At 57.9% G+C, this 23,581-nt stretch overlaps 10 protein-coding genes across 10 annotated transcripts; 6 read left to right on the top strand and 4 right to left on the bottom strand.

Annotated features, from left to right (window-relative positions):
- Positions 1 to 218: 218 nt before the first annotated feature.
- Positions 219 to 5,004, bottom strand: SCHCODRAFT_02512179 (uncharacterized protein; the record flags this gene model as incomplete). Its single annotated transcript, XM_003028997.2, has 6 exons — positions 219 to 2,701; positions 2,752 to 4,181; positions 4,230 to 4,306; positions 4,355 to 4,751; positions 4,804 to 4,892; positions 4,942 to 5,004. The coding sequence occupies 6 exons, from the start codon at positions 5,002 to 5,004 to the stop codon at positions 219 to 221; spliced, it is 4,539 nt and encodes a 1,512-aa protein (XP_003029043.1).
- SCHCODRAFT_011981 (uncharacterized protein) lies at positions 4,991 to 5,912 on the top strand. The gene is made up of 4 exons (XM_003028678.1): positions 4,991 to 5,022; positions 5,077 to 5,448; positions 5,499 to 5,612; positions 5,669 to 5,912. Exons 1-4 carry the CDS (start codon positions 5,003 to 5,005, stop codon positions 5,889 to 5,891), a joined length of 729 nt encoding a protein of 242 aa, XP_003028724.1. The 5' UTR covers positions 4,991 to 5,002; the 3' UTR covers positions 5,892 to 5,912.
- On the bottom strand, positions 5,667 to 7,640 carry SCHCODRAFT_02052700 (uncharacterized protein). Its single transcript, XM_050341630.1, has one exon. The coding sequence runs from the start codon at positions 7,597 to 7,599 to the stop codon at positions 5,980 to 5,982; it is 1,620 nt and encodes a 539-aa protein (XP_050198458.1). The 5' UTR covers positions 7,600 to 7,640; the 3' UTR covers positions 5,667 to 5,979.
- A 367-nt stretch (positions 7,641 to 8,007) lies between these two features.
- Positions 8,008 to 9,255, top strand: SCHCODRAFT_02636554 (uncharacterized protein). The gene is made up of 2 exons (XM_050345922.1): positions 8,008 to 8,486; positions 8,542 to 9,255. The coding sequence occupies exons 1-2, from the start codon at positions 8,052 to 8,054 to the stop codon at positions 8,881 to 8,883; spliced, it is 777 nt and encodes a 258-aa protein (XP_050198457.1). The 5' UTR covers positions 8,008 to 8,051; the 3' UTR covers positions 8,884 to 9,255.
- A 61-nt stretch (positions 9,256 to 9,316) lies between these two features.
- On the top strand, positions 9,317 to 10,478 carry SCHCODRAFT_02513060 (uncharacterized protein; the record flags this gene model as incomplete). The annotated part of the gene is made up of 3 exons (XM_003028680.2): positions 9,317 to 9,666; positions 9,812 to 9,953; positions 10,143 to 10,478. The coding sequence occupies 3 exons, from the start codon at positions 9,317 to 9,319 to the stop codon at positions 10,476 to 10,478; spliced, it is 828 nt and encodes a 275-aa protein (XP_003028726.1).
- A 134-nt stretch (positions 10,479 to 10,612) lies between these two features.
- On the bottom strand, positions 10,613 to 13,764 carry SCHCODRAFT_02636549 (uncharacterized protein). Its single transcript, XM_003028998.2, has 14 exons — positions 13,424 to 13,764; positions 13,328 to 13,370; positions 13,202 to 13,274; positions 13,101 to 13,150; positions 13,027 to 13,050; positions 12,943 to 12,979; positions 12,839 to 12,891; positions 12,731 to 12,789; positions 12,469 to 12,681; positions 12,339 to 12,418; positions 12,251 to 12,289; positions 12,086 to 12,150; positions 11,661 to 11,769; positions 10,613 to 11,168 (listed from the first exon to the last, which is right to left on the bottom strand). Exons 1-14 carry the CDS (start codon positions 13,464 to 13,466, stop codon positions 10,980 to 10,982), a joined length of 1,077 nt encoding a protein of 358 aa, XP_003029044.1. The 5' UTR covers positions 13,467 to 13,764; the 3' UTR covers positions 10,613 to 10,979.
- A 1,302-nt stretch (positions 13,765 to 15,066) lies between these two features.
- SCHCODRAFT_02636544 (cytochrome P450) lies at positions 15,067 to 18,340 on the bottom strand. Its single transcript, XM_003028999.2, has 10 exons — positions 18,018 to 18,340; positions 17,831 to 17,968; positions 17,670 to 17,775; positions 17,559 to 17,622; positions 17,015 to 17,510; positions 16,743 to 16,832; positions 16,424 to 16,648; positions 16,124 to 16,310; positions 15,849 to 15,931; positions 15,067 to 15,625 (listed from the first exon to the last, which is right to left on the bottom strand). Exons 1-10 carry the CDS (start codon positions 18,129 to 18,131, stop codon positions 15,548 to 15,550), a joined length of 1,581 nt encoding a protein of 526 aa, XP_003029045.2. The 5' UTR covers positions 18,132 to 18,340; the 3' UTR covers positions 15,067 to 15,547.
- A 338-nt stretch (positions 18,341 to 18,678) lies between these two features.
- Positions 18,679 to 19,277, top strand: SCHCODRAFT_01330984 (uncharacterized protein). Its single transcript, XM_050341458.1, has one exon. The coding sequence runs from the start codon at positions 18,728 to 18,730 to the stop codon at positions 19,049 to 19,051; it is 324 nt and encodes a 107-aa protein (XP_050198456.1). The 5' UTR covers positions 18,679 to 18,727; the 3' UTR covers positions 19,052 to 19,277.
- A 140-nt stretch (positions 19,278 to 19,417) lies between these two features.
- Positions 19,418 to 20,930, top strand: SCHCODRAFT_059384 (uncharacterized protein; the record flags this gene model as incomplete). The annotated part of the gene is made up of 12 exons (XM_003028681.1): positions 19,418 to 19,484; positions 19,548 to 19,566; positions 19,620 to 19,670; positions 19,722 to 19,743; positions 19,795 to 19,844; positions 19,914 to 19,937; positions 20,004 to 20,093; positions 20,167 to 20,225; positions 20,287 to 20,400; positions 20,495 to 20,584; positions 20,665 to 20,783; positions 20,865 to 20,930. 12 exons carry the CDS (start codon positions 19,418 to 19,420, stop codon positions 20,928 to 20,930), a joined length of 771 nt encoding a protein of 256 aa, XP_003028727.1.
- A 943-nt stretch (positions 20,931 to 21,873) lies between these two features.
- SCHCODRAFT_02513759 (uncharacterized protein) lies at positions 21,874 to 23,418 on the top strand (the record flags this gene model as incomplete). The annotated part of the gene is made up of 4 exons (XM_003028682.1): positions 21,874 to 22,113; positions 22,519 to 22,639; positions 22,811 to 22,886; positions 23,193 to 23,418. 4 exons carry the CDS (start codon positions 21,874 to 21,876, stop codon positions 23,416 to 23,418), a joined length of 663 nt encoding a protein of 220 aa, XP_003028728.1.
- Positions 23,419 to 23,581: the final 163 nt, after the last annotated feature.

The following is a 23,581-nucleotide window of genomic DNA, read 5'->3' as shown; positions in this document are numbered from 1 at the left end:
AGGAGGGGAGAGGTCCGCGACCTGACACACTCGAGTTCACAATTCGAAAAAGCAAGTAATTTATGTGTGCTGAGTACCAGAGATGACCGAGACACATCTGACAAAGTGCTCGCCCAGTACTAAGTGACCTATACAGTGTATTTGTATCCGACAGTCCGATCCAGATAAAGATTCGTAGCAATACAGTATCCGACAACATCCACTGATCACACCTGGCACTACGCCCCCATCGACACATCCCCGTCCACCAGCACCGTCTCGTCTCCAAACGTCTCATCAAACTCCTCGATCAACAATCGCGTCTCCTTCGCAATCGCCTCCAGCGCCTGTGCCCTCGTCCACGTCGTCACCTGCACCTCCGGCGCCTCCTCCGCGTCCCCGGGCATCGGCAGCACCTCGTCGTACCCCAGCACGCTCTGCACGACCCGGATCCGCTCATACGTCGCGCGCACCAGCACCATCGACCCGATGCGCGTCACCCGCGACGCTTCTGCGCTCGGCGAGGCCGGCCGCGCGTAAGGCGATGGCGGGCGCGACACGGGGCCCAGGTGCACGATGCGTGGGTTGCCCCCGCCGCCGTCATTCAACCCATGGAAGCCCGCCTGGCGGTCCTCCATGAAACCTGGGCCCGCGCGCGAGCCGCGGTACGAGTATGCGCCAATTTTGGGCGAATTCTCCGGCGATGGCATTCCTGAGAGGCGCCGACGCGGCTTCGAAAACGCGGTGGAAGATACGCGTCGAGAGCCCCGCGCGCCGCCCGGGCCGTGCTGCGCGCGGAGGTCATGGTTGAGGGTGAGCACCTTTTCCTGCATGAAGAGACGCATCTGGAGGAGGAGCGGGGAGCGGTAGACGGCGAGTAGCTCGAGGAAGGACCAGAGGGCGTAGTCGACGGCGCGAGGGCTCTTGAATGTTCGGGGCCGCTCGGGGACCTGCATGAAGGGGTTATTTGACTGGAACATGGGGTTGTAGACCTCGAGACTGGCGCGCGGAGAATGCAAGGGAGAGTGCGTGGGTGAGCGTAGGTACGAGGTGGCGAAGGCCGCATCACCATCGTCCAGAGTCGACATCAGGAAGGCTGCCACCCGATTCCATACACCAGGAAGCGAGCTCGACAGAATACTCTCCGCACGGACGACAATGACTTTGATAACCTGTAGTATGAAGACAAAAGTCGGGACGTGCGGTGTTGAAGAGGACTGCGAGCGTCGCTTCTGTTCGACCTTCGAGCGCCCAGAAGTCACCTGCTTGGCAGTCATTGCATACGCCAACAGTCGCATCCAAGCACTCGGAATCGCGTTGCTGCCCGCATGGCCTAAGTGCGCCTCCCCCAGATGCCCTTGTCCGGCTGGCAGAGTCATCACAAGCGGGAGGACGATGTGGGCAAGGAAGTCATGACTGGGCGTACATCGCTCGATCTCCCACAGTACGTCTGCGTGTTGCATATGCACGACCTTGGAGATCAGGTTGATGAGTGAGGTTCGGAAAGTCAAGGTGACGAGGAGGTTCTGCGAAGCGGCCTGCTCGCACGCAGCCAGACCAGCCGCGCACACCTGGTTCGTGACCATATGGGCGAAGTGCTTGTCGCTAGCGTAGAGCGGATTAGATGCAAGGTGAGCTAAAGTGTCGAAGACGCCAGAGAAGTCCAGGGTGCCCGCGAAGGCGCTGATGATCGGGGTGTTCACCTTGAGAAACGCGATGACCTCCTTCACCGTCCTTTGCTGATCTCGCCAGAGCATTGCTTTCGTGTAGCTGCAGAAGATTCGCGCAACCGAATCACGTATGTCGCCTGACGTGTCCTGGATGACGATACGGAAGACGTCGACAACATGTTGCATCGTGCTCGAAGGTAGATCGCCGCCAGCTTCTGCATATGCAACGACAAGATGGAGGTAGTCGAGGCGCATGGACAGGACGTCGCTCGAGCCTTTCGTGTTGTCCAGCACGGGCGCAGAGTCCAATAGGGCGTCAGCAGATGCAATGCTATCCGAATCGTCGCCTGTGCGAGATGTCGTGGTGGAGGGCTGTGCAGCTTCCGTGGCTTTTGCCTTGCTTGTGAGCTTCAGCAGCACCATGCTAAGCGCGTCTATCCCATCTCGCAACACAGCACCGGCCCCTGGATGTGATCTCGCGTATAGACTGGACGCCATATGCCGGAATGCGCGAAGAAACTGCTCAGCTCTCCTGATCGTAGGATCATGGGCGATGACGGTCAAAAACAAACGGATGAAGTTCTCGATGTGAGGTTTCTTCGCCTCAAATTCTTCCGGGATATCGACCTTTGTCAGCTGATTGTCGTTGCGCAAAGCAGCAAGGAATGCTTGTGGCGTTTCCTCGGCAGTCGAGACGAGCAAGGCTTCGCGCTCTTGCTCCTTGTTTTGGTCGTGGATACCGGCCGCATCCGTAGACCGAGACGGAGGCGTAACCTGGTGCAGCGTCCAGAAGAACTGGAAGATGTTCTCGCAAATCCAAGTCGCATTGACTTTGGGCACCATCAAGACATGCGACATGACGTCGAGCGTCTGGAAGATGAACACTTCACGGTGGAGGGCCCAGAAGCGATCTGCAGCGTAGTCAATCGCACTACGGATGCCGCTGTTGACCTCATTCTCGGCGTAGACTTTGAGAAGCGCAGGCATGAACATGGTGTACCCGCCTCCCGACGTGAAGAGCCGCCGGAAACGTGTACTCGCAACCATGAACGCTGCGTGCAGTATCAGTTCCACGGTGACTCGTTCGATAGCAGCAGCGTACCGATCAGAGTATGGGCCAGTATACCAATGTCGTCCCCATGCGCCAACAGGACACGATTTAGACCGTCTATGAGCACCGACAATTCCTCGCGATCGTTCAAATGACGCGGAAGGCATCGGAAGATCTGCGCGACGAGCAAGACATAGCTGCGAGAAAGCATGGACGATAAGGCGGCCATTGTGACCTCGTCAGCGCTCTTAGAGTGCTGCCCCTTCGCTCTCTTCCTTGGCACAAAGTCCTTCATCTCCAATGGCGGTGGCTCGATGGTCGGCGTCGAGTCTATCGGTAGCACGAGCCGCGTCATGGTCCTCCGAACGAGCTGGACATCCTGAGGCGTCCGTTTGAGCATGGATAGAAGGAGGCTATTCTGAGCAATACGAATCGTCGTAATGTGGACCAAGTCAGGGTCGTACGTGAAAGGGTTGTAGTGACTGGGAGCTCGCGGGAACATGTAACCGGCTGGAGCAGATGGCGGAAACCAAAGCGAACCCGAGGGTATCATAAACGGCTCGATCTTCGCCCTTCGCATCTCGCGAATCGACAACCGGCTAACCTGTGTGACCAGCTTCGCTGCTACGCCCAGCACGGCCGCAAAATCACTGAGAGGGTCCTGGGTTTGGAGATGTCGCGTATTGTGCTTCAAGTAGCCGATGATATTGTTGAAGAGCTGGAAGGCAAGCGAGGGTGGCGTATGCTGGTGTACATGAAGAAGGGCACGCAGCGTTGTCGTCGCACGGGGCATATCCCGAGATTCCGCGACGAAGAAGTCGAGTAGAGGGCGAAGAAGCAGAGCGGGATCGTTGCGCATGAGATCAAGGACAACAGCGCGTGCGGCAGATGCAACGGCAAAGCTAGGATCGAATACGAGCATAACGAGGTCCGGGAAGACACCCGTAAGCGAGGGTACGAACACAGGTCTACGCTTGGCTCCCTGTATTGGGCCACCTGTGCTCGAGTTGCGGCGAAGCAACATAGGCGAGATTGAGCTGCTATCAGATGCGCTCCTTCCACGTTCCTGTCCCGGCCGCTGAGGCGAAGCAGCAGGACTGTTGTTCGGCGAGGGCATCGGTGTCGCATCCCGATCTACAGTCAGGTCGAAGCGATCTGCTTGATAACTCGGCAGTATGGACAGCGGCGTCTGCGCCCACTCAAGCCGCTGGTCGACCGGCGAATCGTCCTGCGCCCATCCGATCTCGGCCAATCGCTTCTTCAGCTCCGCGGGCAGCGCGTCCTTGACATCGCTCGCGTTCGTCTCCAGGACGAACTTGTTCGACCCGATATCTGCCGCAACGAAAGGCAAAGGACCCCGAGCAAGCTTGAAGGGTCGATGTGCACGGTCCATGATCACTTGCTGGGACAAGATCTGGAAGCGATAGTTCACGAGCAAACCGAAGCGCCGAGCAGCCAACACGCGTGTCGACTCGTCCGAACTAGTAGATGCTCAGCGAGGAGGCTACATGGTTTTTCCAGATACTCACCTCTGCATATCAACTTCAATGGTCGCAATCAAATCCCTGGGAGCCTTCTCTGCACATTGCATGACGAGGAAACAAGCCTGTAAACTGTTAGAATATGGTCATCATCCTGAGAACAAGACAATTACAGGTCCCAACGTGGGCGCCTCCCGCTCGTCCAGATAATTCGCCCACAGGTACGTGCCGATTTTCTCTACATGGTCTCGCGACAACAACACAGCCATCGTGACCAGCAACTTCAGGATGCGCGCCGCAAAGCCCTTCGCAACCGACCTCAACAATTGCTCCTTCTCCTTCAGCAACCCCGACGCGCCATCGATCGTAGTGTCCATGCTACCCGACCGCGTGTGCAGGACCATTGTGCTTCGCCGTGAGTGTCCCAACTTCGCGCCTGCCTCGCTGGCCATGTAGAGCGCGCGGATCTGCTCAACATAGTCCTTGACCTCCTCATCGGTGCGTTGTCGAACACTTTCGTCGGTCTCGTACTTGACGAACCAGGAGACGCACTTGGAGAGCCAGGACGCGCTGCAACAGTTGTGAAATTGGACAGTACTAGGAAACAAGATTTTGCACTCACGGTTTGAGCGACCGAGTGTACAGACGACACTCACGCAACAACACCGACAGCAGGACTCGCTGTATGGGGGGCAACAAGGCTTTCTGCTCCTGTTCCATAGTCAGATACGCTCCACTTGAGCATAACTCACTCACACACCTTCGCCTCAATGAGCACAGTCAGCCGAGTCTCCAGCCCAATCACAAACTTCGACGAGTCCATGAACGGGTTCTCTGACTCCTGTAGAATATTCCATCAGCATCTCTCCACGTCTTCGACATCCTCCTCACTCACCTCGACCTCCCTCGTCCTTCTCGCCTCCTGTATCCGCGAGATCACCTCCACCATCAACGCCGTCTGCCCCAACCTCGGTACACCCCACGGTACCTCCCCATTCTGCACGCTCTCCCCCGCACTCTCCTTCCTACCACCCGGCTCGCTCATCAGCGCCACCGCAACCATCTCCGCATCCCTCGTCCAAAACTCCGGCACGAACTTCGACACCGCACGCAAGACGGCGAGATGGTGCGCTACCGCCAGCTCGCGGGTGGCTGCTGCACATGCAAAGAGGGGCTTGAAGAAGACCTGCGGGTACGTGCGCGAGAGAAGGTCGAGAAGCGCGGACAGCGGTGCACTATTGGCGGCGGGTGGGTCCTCGACGAGGCGCTGGGGAACAGTCAGTTGTGCACCGATGATAAGTCAGGGGGAAGGCCTACATCGTTCAGCACGGGCACGAAGTACGTTGCAAGCGGCTTGCGCATTGGCTCCGGCGCCGCACGCATAACGGCGCTCAAGATGGCGAGCACGCGCGGCCAATCGTCCTTTGAAATCTATGCACGATCTGTCAGCATGCACAACACACTTTCAGAGCCGCGTATGTACTGACCACATCCTTCATCGTTGTCTCGACCGATACACGCAGCTCTGCATTCGCGTGCCATGCCCCCACAAGCTCCGCCGCCCACTGCATCAGCTCCCGACTGCCACTAATGCAGAGCAACTCGAACGCGATGCGGACAACGTTGCTGCGCGCCTCAGACGCCAGTGTATCCGATAGTCGAGCGAGCTCGTCGACGACGCGGCGCTGTACGTGGTACATGGCGAGCTGAGCGGCCGATACCTTGCCTTCCGGGGTCAAGAGGGTAGTCGACGTCGGCTCTGAGTTTACCATCGCCAACAGCGCGCGGGTGAACGTGTTCAGCTTGCTCGCATGGATGATGGCCGGCAATGGGCGATGAGCCTCCGCCGAGTCCTCCGGTTGCCAGTACGTCTGCCAGCGTTGTTAGCTTCCAAGCACGATCGTTCAGAGCTCACACTCACCTCGATTCCATACCGCAACAGCCACCTCCTCGTCGCCTCGCTCGAGTTCTCCACACACTTTGCAAGCGCCTCCAAACATACCGCCCGATGCACCTCCGCCACACTGTCCTGCTTCACATACAGCGCCCCATACGCCTCCTCCACCGCATTCGTGTCGACCTCCCCGCACGCCCCCGCCAACACGTCCTTGATAATATCCTTCGCCAGCCGACTCTCCTCCGTATCAATCACCTTCCCCGACTGCGCCGCGTGCAGATTCGGCAGCACCCCAAACAGCGCCTGCACAAACGTCTGCACCGCGTGCGGCGTCTCCAGCGCATACGAGCCCAGTGGCGCGGACCCCATTGCATCCACGTCCTCCTGCTGCCCGCGCCCCTGCCCCGCGAGCTGCCAGAGCGCGCCCACGACGCGGTCGCGGTACGCGGACGGCAGCAGCGCCGCCTTGCAGCACCAGCACAGCCGCTCCACCGCCGTCGCCTCGTCCCGCGGCGGCCACGTCGCCGTAATCAGCAGGAACGCTTCCAGCGCGAACCACTGCTCCTGGTCCTGCCCGCGCTCTGTGCTCAGGAACGGCTTCAGAAGCGCCGACAGTATCTGCCCTTCGAGCGGCACCGCGACAGTGCGCGGATACCCATCTGTGCCCGGCATCGCGTGCGCCGTCAGAGCCTGCAGAATTGGCTTGACGGTCTGCCGCGCGAAACCCGCGTCGCTACTCTGCTCGGTGCTGTGCTGCTGTGCGCTCGAGGCGAGTGATGTCGTGGACATGAAGGGCAGGTAGAGCGTCGAGCCGGGCGCGCTGTGCGTCTCGAGCCTACTTCCGCCCGCGCTCTTCTCCGGTACGAGCGACGCGGCGAGTGCCGTATGTATATCGGCGGCGAAGCGGCGGCTGTCATCGACCGCGGCCTCCTTCGCGCTCTCGACGACCTGCCGGAAGCCCAGACGCGCGAGGCGCGACGGCTTAGCAGCTGGCTGCTGCGAGCGGCTGGCCTGCAGAGGTGAGGATGGTCTTCGTATATGCGGAGAGGATGGCCGGCGAGGAGAGGCAGGGCGACTTGGGCGCGTAGGCGACGCCGAGCGCGGCGTGGGCAGGACGTGCTGTCGAATGTGATCCCATCGAGCGGATGACGGTGAGCGCGGGTACTGCGCAGAGTCGGGGGACGAGGACCGCAGCTGCGAGACCTGTGGCAGCGTTGGCGGCTTCCGCTCCCCTCTCAGAGGCGAGCCAGCGCGATGAGGGGAGTCCGCGCGCGGGCGCTTGGGCGACTGCGGTCTTCTAGGTAGGAAGTAGCTGTTCGTAGGTGTTGTCAAGTCCTTGGGCGATTCCGCAGTCTCCTCCAGGCTATACATGCTGGCTGAAGGAGCTTGCTTGTGCTTCCATCTTGACGGGCTCTCGTCGTCCGGGAGGCTCGCAGTGTCGGACGCGTTGGTGCGCGCCGTCTTGATAGAGTCAAAAGAGAACAGTCGTCGCGGGGTTTTCCTGCCTTTAGATTCCGACATGGAGAAGGGCTATCGCACTGTAGACGAGCTTGAGTGTAAGAGTGCAGCAGCAAGCATAGTCTAGCGCACCTCCCTAGCCTGGAATAACGTTAATAGGATATACCGTGTCAATGAGATCCAGAAGCTTGCTGTGCAGATCAAGAGATCGCCTATAGAGCCGCTCAAGACTCGTGCCAGCAGAGGTGTGTGTAAAGCGTTGCGTCAAGATTTCTAAGGGTTCCCGAGAAGCAGATTCAGAGCACAGCAGATGACTGGATGGTTTATGGAATAAATCTGACGGTGGCGCGCAAAAGTTGGGAGCAAGGCGCGTTCCCGCGTCGACATCCTCAGTGCCACGTGTCATGGCCCTCCCGGGCCGGTGAGAACGGGCGCTAATGTGCTTCGCAGCTTCTGAATCTCAGCCTTCTCCCCAAAGCTTTGTAACGTTTTTGACGGTAACAGCGTCCCAGAGCATGTTTTCCTCCTTAGTGCAGCCGAGTACTGTTTCCTTGTTCTCGTCGACCGGCTCTCTCCCTCTCCAGCTGTTCGAAACGAGGAACGACACCACCCTCCCCGAAGACTCCTTCGTCCACCTGCTCAACGACACCACAAATATCCCTGCTCCCCCCGCGCCAGCGAAGCTCGTCCCCATTCACACTGGCCAGGAAGGCCTCAAGGACAGCAAGACTCTTATTCAGACCGTCCTCCACATCCAATCCCCGACACTCCCTACGACCTACATTCAATGTCCCCCAGACTCCCTATCCCCTAGTAACCCTCGCGGCCTCGGATTGAAGCATCCTTGGGTGCACGTGCAGTCCCGCGACCTCGGCAAGGAATGGAGCTTCGAGATCGGCGTTGCGGACCAGGCGAATCGAGTGGGCGTTGTGCGGCTCTCGACATTTCAGGTGCGTTTCCCCTTCTCGCAATCATCTTCATCTACTGACATATGACTCCTACTAGAGAGAGCCTCGCCTGGACACCGTCGGTCCTTTCCCTCTTCTCCACCTCCCCCTCATCTTCCCGCAACGCACCGACGAGTACTCCGGCACCACCTGGTCCACAATCGACCTCAACCTCCCCCGCCTCCTCTCCGCCTTCACTTCCCCCCAGCTTATTGACGAGAATCACCCTCCGCCGCAAGTCCCCTTACCCTCCAGCGCGTTTTCCCATGTCGTATACGTCCGCGTCTACGCGACGTGCCGCTTGCGTCGCATTTGGTTCAGCCAGTCGGGGCCGTCGCAGAAGTCGCCATGGGAATTCGATTTGTATGGCTGCGACCCCGCGAGGGAGCAACACCAGTGAATACAATGGCCTCGCACGCTCTCTCGAAACGCCCGCCTACGAGCTCCCCAGCTTCTCATCGTGCGAACCCTCCGCGATCGCATCGATCGCCGATATCGCGTTCTACTAGCCGCTCTCATCCGCCCGCGCACCATGGCCGCACCCCATCCCCCACCCCCCACCTCCTCCGAAGACATCCTCAACGACGCCCTCGCCTTTCTCGGCGGCGAGCCCGTCGTCGAGTCGCCCGATGACGACGGCATCCGCTACGGCCCTCTCCGGCTGACCGTCGCAGCCAAGGCCGGCAAGGCAAGCCTCCCTCCCCCACATCCCTACCCAACCCTCCAACCCACGCAGCCCCTCCTTACCTAGGCCAACACCCTCCTGGCCGATCACCTCTTTTCCCCGGCCCTCTTTCTCGCAGAGCTCATAGAACGGTGCAGGATACCGCTTGATGGACGGGCAGGTGCGTCTTTGGCTCCTGCCTTCCATTCGACCGCTTCTTCCTTTCATTCAACCGCTTCTTCCTTCCATCCGACCGCTTCTGACGACATGCTCCCCGCCAGTTCTTGAACTCGGCGCTGGCACCGGCTTGCCCTCAATACTGCTGAGCACGCGCTCACCCACTCCAAGTCCCAACTCAAAGGACTCCGCATCATCCCTCATCGTCGTCACCGACCACCCCGACCCCACCATCCTCGGCAACCTCCAGGCCAACGTCGCCCGGAATCAGCACCTCGTCGCCCCGGGGTGCAAACTCACCTGCGCCGGATACGAGTGGGGGACGGACGTGGGGCATCTGCTGTGAGTGTGCAGCACACACCGTCTTCTTCGTCCCTTGCTCCCTCACTACCCTCTCCCTCATCGCCACTACCCCCTCTCCCCCCCTCCCCCATCTCTCTCCTCTCCGCCTTGCCTCTCCCATTACCACCAACTCACCCCTCCCCAGCGCCCTCCTCCCACCCAACACCTCCGGCTACACCACCCTCATCCTCTCCGACCTCCTCCACTTCGGCGACGCGCACGACGCGCTGGTGGCCAGCATCACCAAGCTCTCCGCCCGCACGCCCGAGGCGAGGGTCTATGTCGCGGTGAGTGTTTTGCCTAGCCTCGCAGATCTGCCTCTATCCAGCTCGAGCTGTTATTTTTACAAACCTTCCACAAACCTGCCACGAACCATCTACCAACCTTCTACAAAGAGACTTTCTTCGCCCCGTCGACGCTCCCTCCGCCTTTGCATGCTCTCTGTGAGATGCGTCGCTCATCCACCCTTCCTCCAGGCCGGCACCTACACCAAACCCGCCGTCTGCGCCAACTTCGTCCGCGTCGCGCGCGAGGCCGGCCTCATCATCGACGAGGCTCTACCCGACTCGCAGTCGTCCTCTTTGCCCGACTCGCAGTCATCCTCTCTACCCGACTCGCAGTCGTCCTCTGCAGACACCTCATGCGGTTCACCTCGACAACCGCCTGACGCTGGACCTACTATACGCCACGAACTCACCGACCTCCTCCACCCCGAATGGCTCGGCACCCTCGAGGTCGGCGGGCTCGACAAGGAGGCGCTCGCCCTCCGGAAAGCGGCGTGCAGGCTGTGGATTGCGCGGTGGCCGCAATAGCTACAGCAAGGCTCTGTACATCGTCTCAAAGCGAAGAATTGTACATCATCTCACAGCAAAGCATTGTACATCGTCTCACAGCAAAGATCTGTTCATCCTCTCACCGTGCATCGCCCAAAACAACTCTCGAGTCTTCAATCTCCCCGCCTCGCCAGTCGAGTCTTCGTTCTTCCCAACACACCACACCAGTCCGGTCAATCCGCGAAGTTCATGAAGTACAATGCTACCACGTACAACCGTAACTATACAATCAAGTACCAAGAATACACAATCCATAAGGCGAACATTCTCTGTTTGGATGCGGATGAGCTTTTCATAACCGTGAATGAGGAAGATGCTCCTGGGATAACGCGAGGATGAGGAGAGCAAACAGACATCGTGGAGGTCATAAGAAAAAATAAAAAAATGCGTGAACACGTGCAACCGGGCCTTCCCTGCGCGACTGTAGCTTCCACCTGCCGCCGGATAGGGACGTAGCCACCCTGTACCACCTTACCCCTTCTAATACGGCGGCCTCTTGAACTCGTCGCTGATAATCTGCGCCTCCGGGTCAAACCCGCCCTTCACAATCCGCCCCATCGCATCGTACGCCACAAACGAATCGTCGTCCGTGTCCTTGTTCGGCTCCGGCGTCTTCACATATGTGGTCGGCGTGTTCACGTACGTCGACGGCGTCTCGAGGACGTCCATCTGGAGGGGCTTGTCAGCGGGTGCGGCGTGCATATGAGGCGAGAAAGAGGATAGAGAGTGAAACGATGAGAAGAGGCGTTGAGAGGAAGAGGAAGGGGAAAGGACAAGGAAACGAGTGAGGTGCAACGCCTACAGCCGCTCGCGGACGAAGCATCCGCGAGGCCTATACCCCGCGGATGTTTCGCCCCGAGCGGCTGTAGGTGGCGACAACGACGAGGAAGATCCTCCTTCGAAGCCCACTCCCATGCGAAACGCATGCCCAATTTCCTTCCAAATGCGGTCCTTCCCGCAACGCCCTCGCAAAGAACCCCACGCCACCACCCAAACGAAGTCCCATCCTCCCCTTGTTACGCGCACAATCCCCGCCCAATCGCGCGTGTAACAAGATGGTACGCGTAACAAGGTAAATCTTCACCCAACCACCCGCACCTCCCGAGCCAAACCGACATCGAAGACCCAGAATGAGCCCCCAAAAAAACACGTGCAACTCACCTGCATCCCCGCCTCCGACTTCGAAAACCGCGTGTTCACCTTTGGCCTCGATTGCAGCTGCCCGCCTGTCTGCGTTCGGAACGCCAGCGTCGATCCTTGCGTCGTCGAACTATACATGATATTCACGTCAGAACTTATTTTTACTCGAGGTGGCTTCGACTGTGGAGGCATACGCGCTCAGCGGGGACGGCGGGTACGCGTCCACGGGGGACGCATTGACTCCGTACGAGTCCATAGGCGACGTATATGCGCTCGAGGGTGACGCGGGCGTTCCCATAGAGGGCCCGTACGCGCCCATCGAGGCCGCATACGCGCGCTCGACCGATATGTACGGGCCCACTGGCGGCAAATATGTGCCAGTGCCCGACGCGTACGCGCTCCTCGACGACGCATATGCGCCCACAGAACCAACATCCGACACGCACGCAAAGACTTCGGGCCCCTCGGCATTGTACTTGTTCAGACGGCGAACAACTCGGCAAGCGACGATCTAAGGTGTCGTCAGCATTCGGAAAACACGACAAACAGAATTGAAAACAAATGGGGAAGAGGGACGAAAGTACTGAGCACTAAAAGAAGATAACACATACAGTCGACGCGATGGCAGCCGGTACGTTAGCGATGATGGACTGGGAGGACATGAGTGACGTTGGGGAACGAGTATATACCAAAACGTACCATGACGGGATTGAGGTTCAGTAGCATGAACGTCGTGGCGATGAGGTTTGCAATGAATGCGACCAAGAAGTAGATCAGGCCTATCATCGCGTCAGATCATTGCACCGCGAGGTGAACATAACCCTCTTACCATCGTTGAAAATGAGAGAAACAAGACGGCTGCGACCACCCGCCGGGAAGATCAGCTTCCACGCCGTAAGCGACAACACCGTAAAGTCGAACGCCATCGTGTAGATAAACGTCGCGGCGAGAATTTTACTGTCCGTCTGTGTGATAGCGCACCCCTGGCCTGGGACGTACACCGCCTTGAGGAGGATTCCGTGCAAGAGGAGCGACCAGTGGCCTGGCATGCAAAGTAAGTGCATGCGCGAACGACGCGTGGCGTGCCATACCGAGTATGATGCAGACCAAAGGTACGACGATGTACCATTTCTGGCTCCATATCGCCATTCTGCATGCTCGGTTAGTACGAGAGGTAGAATTGTCAGAAAAGCACGCACGTCCTAAGACTTAGGTTGATGGAAGCGAGACCGATAGCTGCGTTGCCAAAGCACTGGAGCTAGGATTAGACGCGAGCAGGGGCAAGGACGCAGCAGGGACGCACTTGGTTGAAAGTGTACAAGCCCTGGCAGTTAACTCGTCTAGTAGCGCGTGAGGCGAGTGCGTACTACAGAGGGCATGCACGCACTCTGTGACGTTCAGTGCTATTGCGCTGAGCGTGTTGTTAGCTTCGGGGCGTCCACCAAGCTCTGCACTGCTCACATTCCGATCAAGGCCATCAACAAGCAATAGCGGTTCAAGAAGTAGAATATCTGAGCAAGGCGCGTCAGCTCACGCGCGTCGGGAGGGCGAACAGGACGCACAAGTGGCCACTTGAACTTGCGCTTTCCTCGCACATAGTCTACGTCGAACGGCAAGCTGGTCGCCCACTCCCACCTGCACAAGGCTCCATGAGCAAAATCTGACGAGAGAACCGGGTATATGCGCACAGATACAACCCCAGCAGTGCGTGCATGAACTTCGAGAATACGTCTGCCGCCCAACTCGGATCAGCAGCCGAACAGCGATGGTAGCTCGTCGCGCACCGCTATCGTGGGCGATCTCCGCTTCAGACATCCAGTCAACCATGGCGGGCAGCGACGACGGCGACGACGAAGGGGAAGATGGTGGTGGGCGGGAGCAAGCGGAGGGTGAGAGGGGGCGGAGCTGCCAAACGAGCCTTCAAATAAACGCGCTTCTCGAGATGCTCAGATGTTTGCGCGTGTCTGGCGCTCCCCCTCGAGCTTGCCGGCATGGACGCTCTTCCGCCGCCGCGTCACGCATCTGCTTCTTCCAGCGCTTGACTTGCCTCGCTGGACCCCATCCTCCTCAGCAGGCGCCGGAGAGTTCGACATCCAGCGCAACAGCGCGAGCTTCAACGAGGACATAGGAACTCGGAGACCTCCAAATAGCCTAGTCGGAGACGTCAAAGAACAAACGCGAGGCACTTGACTTGCCGCATTAGGCAAGTCCAAAACGCGGAGTCAGATCGGCCGGAAGCAATTTGCGGTTCCCACGCTCCTCCAAACTTCCACCATCGCTCGTAAACTGCACCCTGATTCTCTGCTGGAAGCTCGCGCTCCTTCAAGACAACCTTCAGTCTTTACAGTCTTTACTGGCTACTAACCCGATCCTTACTAGCTTTTGAAGTCAGGTTTCAGCTTTTCCTCGCCCCATCGTCGACGTCAAGTCGCCCCCCATCGCCATTCGGTCAATCACGGACATCTGCATGTGCACTGTGACAGCACACTACGCCCTGGACTATCCAAGCGGTCCTCGGACTACTATCCACTTCTCCGTTTACGCCGAACTTACCAGCAGCGGCGAAGTCTCCTGCTTCTCAGCACATCTCCGGCGTCTCTCGAAGCCTGCGAATATCTTCCGCATCTTTCGTGGGCGCTTGGCTGTATAAAGATGTCTTCTTGAATACTAGTCACGTCCATATGACAGCGAACGCCGTCTACTACGCTATTTCTCACTCAATATACGCCTCGCCACAAACGCCGCTATCAGCTCGCGATGCCACACGCACATGCTCTCGATGAACGGGCTTCTGCTGCTTTCTATTAACTGTTTCCACTATACCCTATGAATCTCTGATCGGCACGCTAGTAATAATCTTGCAATGCGCCCTCTGTCCGTATGCCTTGTCGTCATTGACCTGGCCAATAATCACCTTCACATTCTTGGTCGAAACAGTGAGATGACTGAAATGTCACTCATTATATCCCTTGCAGATAGCGATCTACAGCTGCATCAGGTATTGGCGCCCATGCCCTCATCGTCTATTGCTTCCGTCCTACAGTACTTTGTTTACCATGTAGCCGCACCAATATCATTATTCCACGATGGGACTTGGACTAGCTCAACGCCCTTAACCCACAACCAAACGTCCACAAAATGCGTCTTATCACCTTCTCCCGGCTTCCATGTGGCGCGTCCATCCTCTCTCCAAAGCCGATTCACGGTTGATCAGCGCTGATACTGACCGTGCATCAGCACTACTTGCTGCGCTCACATCGGGCTCCGCCTTGCGCCCCAAAAGATCATGAGAAAACCCTCTGCGTACTAGCACGCTCTTCCGAACTTCCCATATGGCTACCCCTTTGTCGTCACGCAGTCTCGTCGAATCAGCAGGCGCCATGTTCCGCGCGTCGACCTCGGCTTGTACCCTTCGCCGGCACGAGTTGCTCGATATCCAAAGTCCAGCTCTATCACCCCGTCAAGTCGACCCGAAGTAGAGGATAACCAACCCACAAATTACTCGAGTACAGTACGATACAGTACCTATACAATAAGCCTTCCAGAACAGAAACTGATAATAACGACATACGCATTAAGAGTACGTATACGATCGCACGGTCCCTCATCCCGGTCACCCCACGCCCATACAAGTCGAATACCGCTCGTCCATCCCGAACGTACGCCGATACAAAAATCGGGCGCCGTCGAGTCGAATCGGGCGGCGGCGTATACGCTCTTCCACACATCTCCGTCGCCCCACCCGCATGTTCGTATTGACCCATTCATTACTGGCACCAATCAATTCAATATGATCACCTTTCAGTGGAATCGACCCATCCCACGCATCGCGAGCTCCGGCGTAACGTCGTAGCGGTCCATAATCACCTTCCAGGCGACTCATCGGCGCGTCCAACACAGCGACCCAATCACGGGCTCGCCATCGACACCCGGATCGGCAGCTCGCCCGCCTTCCCATCTATGATGGGCTGCCGGGTCGGGGAAATCTGCGAGACGGCGTCAGGATCGGCGGTATGAACGCAAAAGAAAGAAGTAAGAAAGGGAGGGTGCACGCGATAGAAGGGTAGACGCGAAAGAAGGGAAGACGCGATGGAACGTTAAACGTCGAAGGAAGGATGTTCGAAAGGACGGAACAAGCGCTGAGGAGGGATGGATAATGAGGAAAGTAAAGGGAGAAAATGGTACACAAGAAAAGATCTGCCCGCTCACCTTACTGACAAACCTCGCCCCCGAATCCTCGAACTCCAAATTCCGCACCAACATCGCCAGCACGGCCTTGAACTCGAAGGTAGCTAGTCCAGTGTGTCAGCCATCGCCTAAATTCATTCCACCTCAGCGGCACCCCTCGAGCACCTCCCGCCCCCCCCCCCCCCCCCCCCCCCGACACATTCCGCCCCAGTTGACACATACCACCCCCGCCGAAACGCCCACTCAGCGCAACAAAAAGAAGCAAATAACGCAACATAGAGACAAAATCAACTCACCCAACCTCCACCCCAAGCAATTCCTCGGGCCATCCAAAAACGTCACCAAGCCATTAATCCCGTGCGGGAGTGCGTCAGGCGGCGGCACGCCGCCTTCCTCCAGCCAACGCTCCGGGCGAAAGACCTCCCCATCTGGACCCCAGATCTCCGGCGACGTATTCATAGTGGTGAAGGGGACGAGGATGACCTGCAAGTAACGTCAGTTAATTAACGAAAAATCTCACGAATGCGCAGGCGCGCAACACAGCACTCGTGAGCTGAAGTAGAAATCGTGAACTGAAGTAGACAAATCCAACCCACCTGATCCTTCCCCACCGCCACCCTATCCACCACCCTCCCATCCTTCATATGCACCGGCCTACTCAACGGCAGCACATCGTCCTTCATCGCCACCCGCTCCGTCTGCGGCGACGCCGGGTGCACGCGCAGGCCCTCCTTCATCACGGCGTCGAGGTACGGCAGGCGCTGGATGGTGTCGTAGGACAGGTCGGGCCCGGCGGCGAGGATTTCGTTCCGGAGGCGGGTCTGGGAGAAGGGTCAGTTCCCGAAATGACGAATAGGAAGGGTTGGACAGGAGACAGCGAAATAAGCGGAATAATGATGTGAGAACGAAGCGTACCTGGACATCCTCGTGTCGCGCGAGCTCCCAAAGCGTGAAGGTGAGCGAACCGGCGATAGTCTCGCTCCCTACGAGAACCAGCGTACAAATCTGCGGGGAACGTTAGCTCACGAGTCCGAGACCAATGAAATGAAGACCGATGACCAACACTACGAAAACAACGGCCGTCAACCGTCAACAGAATGAGAAGACGTCCGTAAGATGAAAAGAGAGGAATGTTAAATGGAAAGAAAAAATATGAACCAATGACAAGAGATCGTGGCGTCACTAACGTTATCCAAAATCTGTTCGTCAGAAAGCCCATCCTTATCCTTCGCCCGCGCGTTCACAAGCAGGCCCAGAATATCCCGCTTCTTCTCCAGGCTCTCCACGGACCCCGCTTCGTATCGCTCTAGCACTCGCCTCGCCAACTTCCTGACCGTATCTTTGAGCACATGCCGGCTCTTTATGAGCGGCAGGGGGACGTTATTAATCCAAGGGGCAGCACGCAGAACCTTCGGCACGAGGAAGGCCGCAAACGTAGCGCCGATTGTTACATAGCGAGCGAACGCGCCGCGGATAGCGAGGGTGTCCGGCGGGGGCTGCGGGTCGAGCGCATGGAAATCCCACGCAAAGGCGACGCGCCCGATGATATCTAGCGTGCACGCGCCGAGAGGGTGCATAATGTCGAATGTTGCGGGCTGCGCGAGGACGCGATTAGAAAGCGTACTCGCTAAACGCTCAGCGCACTCGAGGATCGCGGGAGCCATGTTCTTGATAGAGTCCTGGCTGCGAGGAGATTAACGCCGCGGGCGAGCGAGTGAACGAAGGACGTACGAGAAAGCGGGAGATAGGCATTTACGGTGCTTTGCATGATCATGGCCTTCAGCCCAAACGATTCCTGGACTCGGTGAGCACGGACTTCGGGGCGGCCATCAACCCGCTTACCTCTGCCCATGATGTCCGCAATCGGGGGACCCATCGAGGGTGCCTTGATATAATTCCAGGTGTCCGCAAAAATATGCTGCACGGCCGCGCGGTCCGACGCAACTAGCTGCTCGCAGGTGAGTGGGACAGCAACGCGATGGATTAGGGCGCGCCACACGCACGATATCGTTATGGCCCAGCGCTCCCTGCATCTTGAACATGGGCCCAAACGCTTTGCCCCACTGCTTGAGCGTCTCCACCGCATCGGGCTCGCAGCTAAGCAGCTCGTGGCCGAGAAGCGTGCTCGCGGTGGCGGGGGACTGTGTAGATGTTGATGTCAGTCGCGCGCGACATAAGGGTATCACGTACAGGTCCGGGGAGATCAGCGACATCCTTCGTGAGCGACCTGGACTTGACGAAGAGCCTGTATAAGACATAGGTGGCAAGGGCAAGGGCAAGGGCTGTGGGGAGGTGGTTTATCATCATGGCGGGTCGCGTCCTTCGCGTCGCGTCGCGTGTGGGGGAAAGAAGGGCAGATCGTCGTCGCCAGGGGAAGATAAAGGGAAGAGAAAAGACGTAAACTCAGAGTCCGGCACGGGAGGATCACTGGCAGCCCGCTGTTCCCGCGCCCGCCCCGTCCATTCCCAACTTCCGGGACTTCTTGTGACAGGCGCGACGCGTCTCGTCACGCCGCCCGCGCGTCTCCTCGCAGGCAGCGGGCCTGGATCTACACTCGGCTGGGGAAACGAGACAGTTACATTCAGTTTTCCGTGCCGGACTCATCATGGAAGTTCGGTGCAAGTGCACTTCGATATTGAGCGCTGTTTATCTCCGTCCGCACGTGGGCCAAAAATCGGCACTTCCCGTGACGTCGCTCTTCTGCTTCCGTCTTTTCGACTCCGATGGATCTGGTCTTGCGCTCGCTGCAGACCTCGACGGTCTATCTGCTGACATTCCCGCTGCACGCTTTTCCCGCCAAGCAGGGCTAGCACATATGCCAATCCTAGTTCGCCGCCCATATACTGAAACCCAGCAAAGTCCGCGTCGGTGGCCAGCGCTCGCTGCGTACCTCGTCTATCATGCTTTCCGTGAACCATCGGGCTTTTTCCCTGACGGCTCATACGGACCTCCGCGCGCGCAACCTGTCACCTAAGCTGCTTTTCCCTCTGGTCCGCCTTCTAGCCGTATCGATGGTTCCTCCCATTCATTCCACGCGCGCGCCATCTTTCGCCAGCTCATTCGGTTCGATTCTATACCTTAGTGATGCTAGTCGCTCTCAATGCGCAGCATTGCACATATCCAGCCTACACCACTCTTGTCAACAACTGCAAAGTACTAACCACCGGCTCCGCTCTTCAACTCCTCAAGTCCCCGATCACGCTCTCGCCATAGTCCACCACTGACGTGTATCCGGATATTGCCTCTCTCCCTGAAGGTTAGCAACCGTTGGTGCGCCCGAGCGTGATGAGCAGGCGCCGATGCGCAGACGCGCCGCCTGAGCATGATGAGCATTCCGATGCGCAGACAGCGGAGCGCAAGAAAACCCAGACGCCGGAGAGCTAGAATACCTTGCCCCCACCCCACGCGACTGCCATGGCGCATCGTCATAAGTCGCCGGCGGCGCGTAAAGCTTGCTAGCAGCCCCTAGCATCTCTACCCCTCCTTCCCGCCATTCCTTTGTGCTGACTAGGACCTTCCCATCCTTCTTCCACCCAGCGTACCTACCTCCAACGTCTGACACTTGCTGTTTACACTCTGCCTAACTTACAATGGTCGACTGGGAGTCACCAGAAGAACTCACTAGAGACTCCGCGGTCTTCGTGAACCTCATGCATGGTCAGTGTCCGATCGTCTGTGCTCGTGCTCTACAAGTGCCATCCACTGATTACTGCCATGTAGTCCTCCTAGGTCTGTATATGTGCGTGTCTCTTGCGCCAACGTGAACTCGCCTTTGAAACAGCTTCTCGTCAGATGGGAAGTCTTCACATCCCTCGACTTCGACTGGCAATTTCTTACCGGGAAGTGCGTATCCGTACTCTATCAATTTCCCTACACCGCTAACTGACCTCGCAGGCGGCGCTTCCGATGGCCTATGGTAGGACGTTATTATCACCCTTCTATCACAAAACCTCAAGCTCGCGACTAGATCTTCTACTTCCTAAATCGCTACGTGCTTCTCGCCGCCCTATCCGGGATGTGAGTTCGCCTTCGCGCTCATCTTCCTGATCTTGCTCATCCACATTTACCCCTCATCCACCCCTTCAGTGTCGCCTCCCTCGACACGCATACGTACGTCACCTCACAGTACTCTCTTGTCTGTTTACTTGCGCTGACTGCGAGTGCACGTTAACTTAGTCGCATCAACTGCCGCTCCGTCTTCATCTTCAATCAGCTCGCAGGGAACGCAGCGATGGGGCTAGCAAGCATCAACCTCTCGCTGAGAACGTGAGTACCATTTCTCTTGCCTACTTCACTCCTTGCCGTCCATATGGCTCGCGCAATTAACACTCCCACCCAGCATGGCCGTCTGGTCGCAGAACAAATGGGTCGTCAGCGGGCTCATCCTTCTCATGTTCGGTAAGGCGTCGCGCAATGCCTATACCTCAGCACTATACTCGACGCGCTGACACCAATGTAGGACACTGGTCCCTCATCCTCCAAGGCGGCCTGCTCCAAGTGCAGTGGCTCGAGGGGAGCGGGTGCGCAATCACGGATCCAAATACGAAGATTTTGGCGGCGACGTTCATGTACAGTGAGTGTGCTGTGTTCCTTCATCTCTCCATCTGTACCCCTCCTTTATTCTTGATACAGTGTCCAACGCGCGTGCGCTTACACCCCAAATCCAGCCATGGTCTTCGACCTTATCGTCCTCTCGCTCAATCTGTGGAAGGTGCTGCGGAATAAGACGCAGCTGGCGAGGATGCTGCTGGGGGACGGTGCGTCTCGAATTTTCCTGACGACCTAGACCGACGGCCCCAGCGGGGAAAGGACAAGTCAGCTAACCCAGCTCTCCCAGGCCTCATCTACTTCATCGTCGCCTTCGTCGCCAACCTCATCGCCACGGTATTCATGCTCGTCCACCTCAACCAGATCATGGCGATCATATTCAACGTGCCCGCGGTCGTGGCGTCAACGGTGAGTTCGTTTTGCTTGCCAAGTCTTGCATCATAAGATACAGACCGCATCGCGCTGCCTTCGACTGACGTACCTCCCCAGATCGTCGCCGGACGCATCACCCGACGGCTAAGCAAGTTCGAGCGTACCGGGGCGGAGATGTTGTGAGCAGCAAACCCATGATGTCCGCAATGTCCATGCTCACTCACCCGTCTTCCTTCGTAGCGCCGCCTCTTCAGGCTCTGGGACGCGCAATCCGCGCGCCTCGGTCATCCTTGGCAACGCAAACAGAGTGGGAGGTGTGAGGGTCCATGTGAGTAGCCCTCGAAGCATATTCTGTACCTACAGCACGAAACTAACACCCTCTGTGCGCGTTAGATGGAAACCTTCACCCGCGGCGACCTCGACTCGCCATCGACCGAGAACAACATCGGGCGCGTGCGCTTTGTGGGCGTGTGCCCCTCGGAGGAACTCTTAGGTGGGTGTCCGGAGAAGGAGTTCGTGGGCGCGCTGCCGAGGGAAAGGTTTGTCGGGATCGTGGAAGGGAAGGATGAGCCCGATAGCGAGCGGGAATTCGAGACGGAGAGGAGGGGCGCAGGGCTGGATTTGGAGGCCAAGGGTCAGGTTCTGTAGGGACTGATATGATGAAGAGAAGTAGGGTGGTAGATGTACCAAGCGATACCTGTTGTACTTCAGATTGATCTTTCACTTAGGATAACGCGAACCGTCATCGCGACCGCGGACGCGCTCGACGCAAAGTCCTTCGGCAAATCCCGAAGTCGAACATGTTACCGTCACGCGTGACATTCCCAGCCCCGTGGGCAGGATTGTGGCACCATGACCTCACGCGCAGTGCCTGTTGCTCCTATAGCAGTGCTTGTTGCTCCTATAGAACTGACCTATGCTCCTATAGAGCCGTCATGACGCCTTCAAAACTGTCCTGTAGCTCCTCCATTCCCCGAAATCGACGTCAGAGATGAATCAAGGTGATGTGAATGGCGGGCGGGCTCAACAGGTGGGGAAAGTATAAGAGGGAGGCGCGCGGGGGTGAAGATGATCTTTATACGATCCACACACACACCTGAACCTGAAGAGACAATTAATCACCAACATGCCTCTTTTCTCGAAGAACCACCACACAACGACCACTGGCACGCACGGCGCTGGCCACTACGACCAGTACGGGACCGGGACGACGGGCACGCATCACGGTGTCGGAACCGGCCCTACGCACCATGGCGCGGGGACGACTGGCACGCACCACTACGGCACTGAAGACGCCTACGAGGGCATGGGCGGTCACACTGCTCCCCACGGCAGCGAGTACGCAGCTGAGCCCTATGGCAACAACGTACGTTGCTGTCTTTTCCCCTCAACTGGAGGCAGCCCCGCTCACCTGTCTCCCAGCTCAACACCCACCACGGCGGCGTCGGCACCCACGCAGGCCCCGGCGTGACCGAGACGCACGGCCCCGGATACCAGCGCGGCGCGGCGCCGCCTACGCACGGCGGCATCGGCCACCACGGCGGCGCGCCCGCCACAGGCACCGGCCACGCCTACGGCACGGGTGTCGGCGCGCCCCGCAGCACAGGCGCGGGCATGGGCGCGCGGAGCAGCGGCTCGGGGCACGAGACGATGGGCAAGTTGGAGCACGCGGCGGGGACGCTGCTGAGCTCGAACACGCTGAAGGCGCGCGGGGCGCAGAAGGAGCAGTGAGTAATTTTTATTGCGTTGACAGAAGGAGATGTTAACAGAGTCTGACAGGGAGGGACGCACGCTGAAGGAGCTGGGCGAGGCGGACCGAATGGAGGAGGAGGCGAATATCCGTCGTCAGCGCGCGCTGGCTCATGGGACTGCACCTGGTGCTGGGAGGACGGGTGGGTACTAGGCCCCCTGCAATTGCCGGAACGAGACGCCCTTGAAGAACCTGTCTTGTACTATTATGCCCCTTGAAGCTTTGAAGGGCCAGATGTAGCATAGTAAATGGAATTGGATTCTTCTACAATCGCCGTTTCAAAGCTTGACTGCAGGACCGAAGAGTCCTGCAGATACGGTGTTCCTTGAGCGTTTATCTACGTGTACAGTCACGCCGTTGTTGAGTCTTGAGACCAAGTATACGGTTTGGTATGGATGTTGATAAAAGGTGGAGGTCGAGGACAAGAGACATGTCCAGATCGCGTGACCGGCAATTTCCGAAAGAAGTGACCTGCACGGTCACGCGACGGGTGTAACGCGTACAGGTAGTACTCCCCCCTCTTGTCCTCTTCCCTCATCCCTCATTCTGCAGTGCAAGTCCTGCCCATTGATATGCCCCAGCGTGGGCCCCAAACGGAATACCCTGAGCCCTGCGTTTTTAGGAGCCTTGCATGTGCTCAAATCAAGTATCTGCACCCGCATATACCCAGTCGGGTCATCTCACTTCTCTTACAGGCAGGGAAGTCCCGCGCTGAGTTACTTCCTACATAGTCTGCAAGACGTTGACATACAGACTTCAATGTACATCGATGGGCGCCTGTCAGTCTTTGGCCATGTACAATCTATCTCTGGCCTTTTGCCCATCGCGACCCTCGCGCCCTTCACGAAAACAGGAAATCCTGACTCTGAACAGGGTCAGTACTTCATCTGGATTGGTATCTTCATTATCACCGAGCTTTAAGCAGATAAACACCGTCTCAGGCTCGTCCTCGCCAACCTGAATGGTACAAATTGCGCACCATCGGCACTCACGCGACTCTTGCGCGCGTCGTCGGCCCGTAAATAAAGGTGAGCAAGGGCTCTTGTGATCTTCTGGGCTTGAATACTCCCCCCTGTCTTGTCAA

The sequence above is a fragment of the Schizophyllum commune genome (assembly GCF_000143185.2).
Source record: "Schizophyllum commune H4-8 unplaced genomic scaffold SCHCOscaffold_10, whole genome shotgun sequence".
NCBI classification, from domain to species: Eukaryota; Fungi; Basidiomycota; class Agaricomycetes; order Agaricales; family Schizophyllaceae; genus Schizophyllum; species Schizophyllum commune.
Note: the sequence above shows the minus strand (reverse complement) of the source record. Positions and strands in the feature narration are given on the sequence as shown.

Excerpts from the sequence above, each read along its gene's own strand:
- SCHCODRAFT_011981 (XM_003028678.1), top strand. The coding sequence starts at position 5,003 with ATGAACGGGTTCTCTGACTC. Across the intron at positions 5,449-5,498 it reads GGTGGGTCCTCGACGAGGCG|ATCGTTCAGCACGGGCACGA; the intron begins CTGGGGAACAGT and ends GGGAAGGCCTAC. Across the intron at positions 5,613-5,668 it reads GGCCAATCGTCCTTTGAAAT|CACATCCTTCATCGTTGTCT; the intron begins CTATGCACGATC and ends GTATGTACTGAC.
- SCHCODRAFT_02052700 (XM_050341630.1), bottom strand. The coding sequence starts at position 7,599 with ATGTCGGAATCTAAAGGCAGGAAAACCCCGCGACGACTGTTCTCTTTT.
- SCHCODRAFT_02636554 (XM_050345922.1), top strand. The coding sequence starts at position 8,052 with ATGTTTTCCTCCTTAGTGCAGCCGAGTACTGTTTCCTTGTTCTCGTCG. Across the intron at positions 8,487-8,541 it reads TGCGGCTCTCGACATTTCAG|AGAGAGCCTCGCCTGGACAC; the intron begins GTGCGTTTCCCC and ends GACTCCTACTAG.
- SCHCODRAFT_02636549 (XM_003028998.2), bottom strand. The coding sequence starts at position 13,466 with ATGGTTGACTGGATGTCTGAAGCGGAGATCGCCCACGATAGCG. Across the intron at positions 12,419-12,468 it reads TTCTCTCATTTTCAACGATG|GCCTGATCTACTTCTTGGTC; the intron begins GTAAGAGGGTTA and ends ACGCGATGATAG. Across the intron at positions 11,169-11,660 it reads AGTCGGAGGCGGGGATGCAG|ATGGACGTCCTCGAGACGCC; the intron begins GTGAGTTGCACG and ends AAGCCCCTCCAG.
- SCHCODRAFT_02636544 (XM_003028999.2), bottom strand. The coding sequence starts at position 18,131 with ATGATAAACCACCTCCCCACAGCCCTTGCCCTTGCCCTTGCCACCTAT. Across the intron at positions 17,969-18,017 it reads TCGCTGATCTCCCCGGACCT|TCCCCCGCCACCGCGAGCAC; the intron begins GTACGTGATACC and ends ACATCTACACAG. Across the intron at positions 15,932-16,123 it reads TTGCTTGGGGTGGAGGTTGG|CTACCTTCGAGTTCAAGGCC; the intron begins GTGAGTTGATTT and ends ACACTGGACTAG.
- SCHCODRAFT_01330984 (XM_050341458.1), top strand. The coding sequence starts at position 18,728 with ATGCTTTCCGTGAACCATCGGGCTTTTTCCCTGACGGCTCATACGGAC.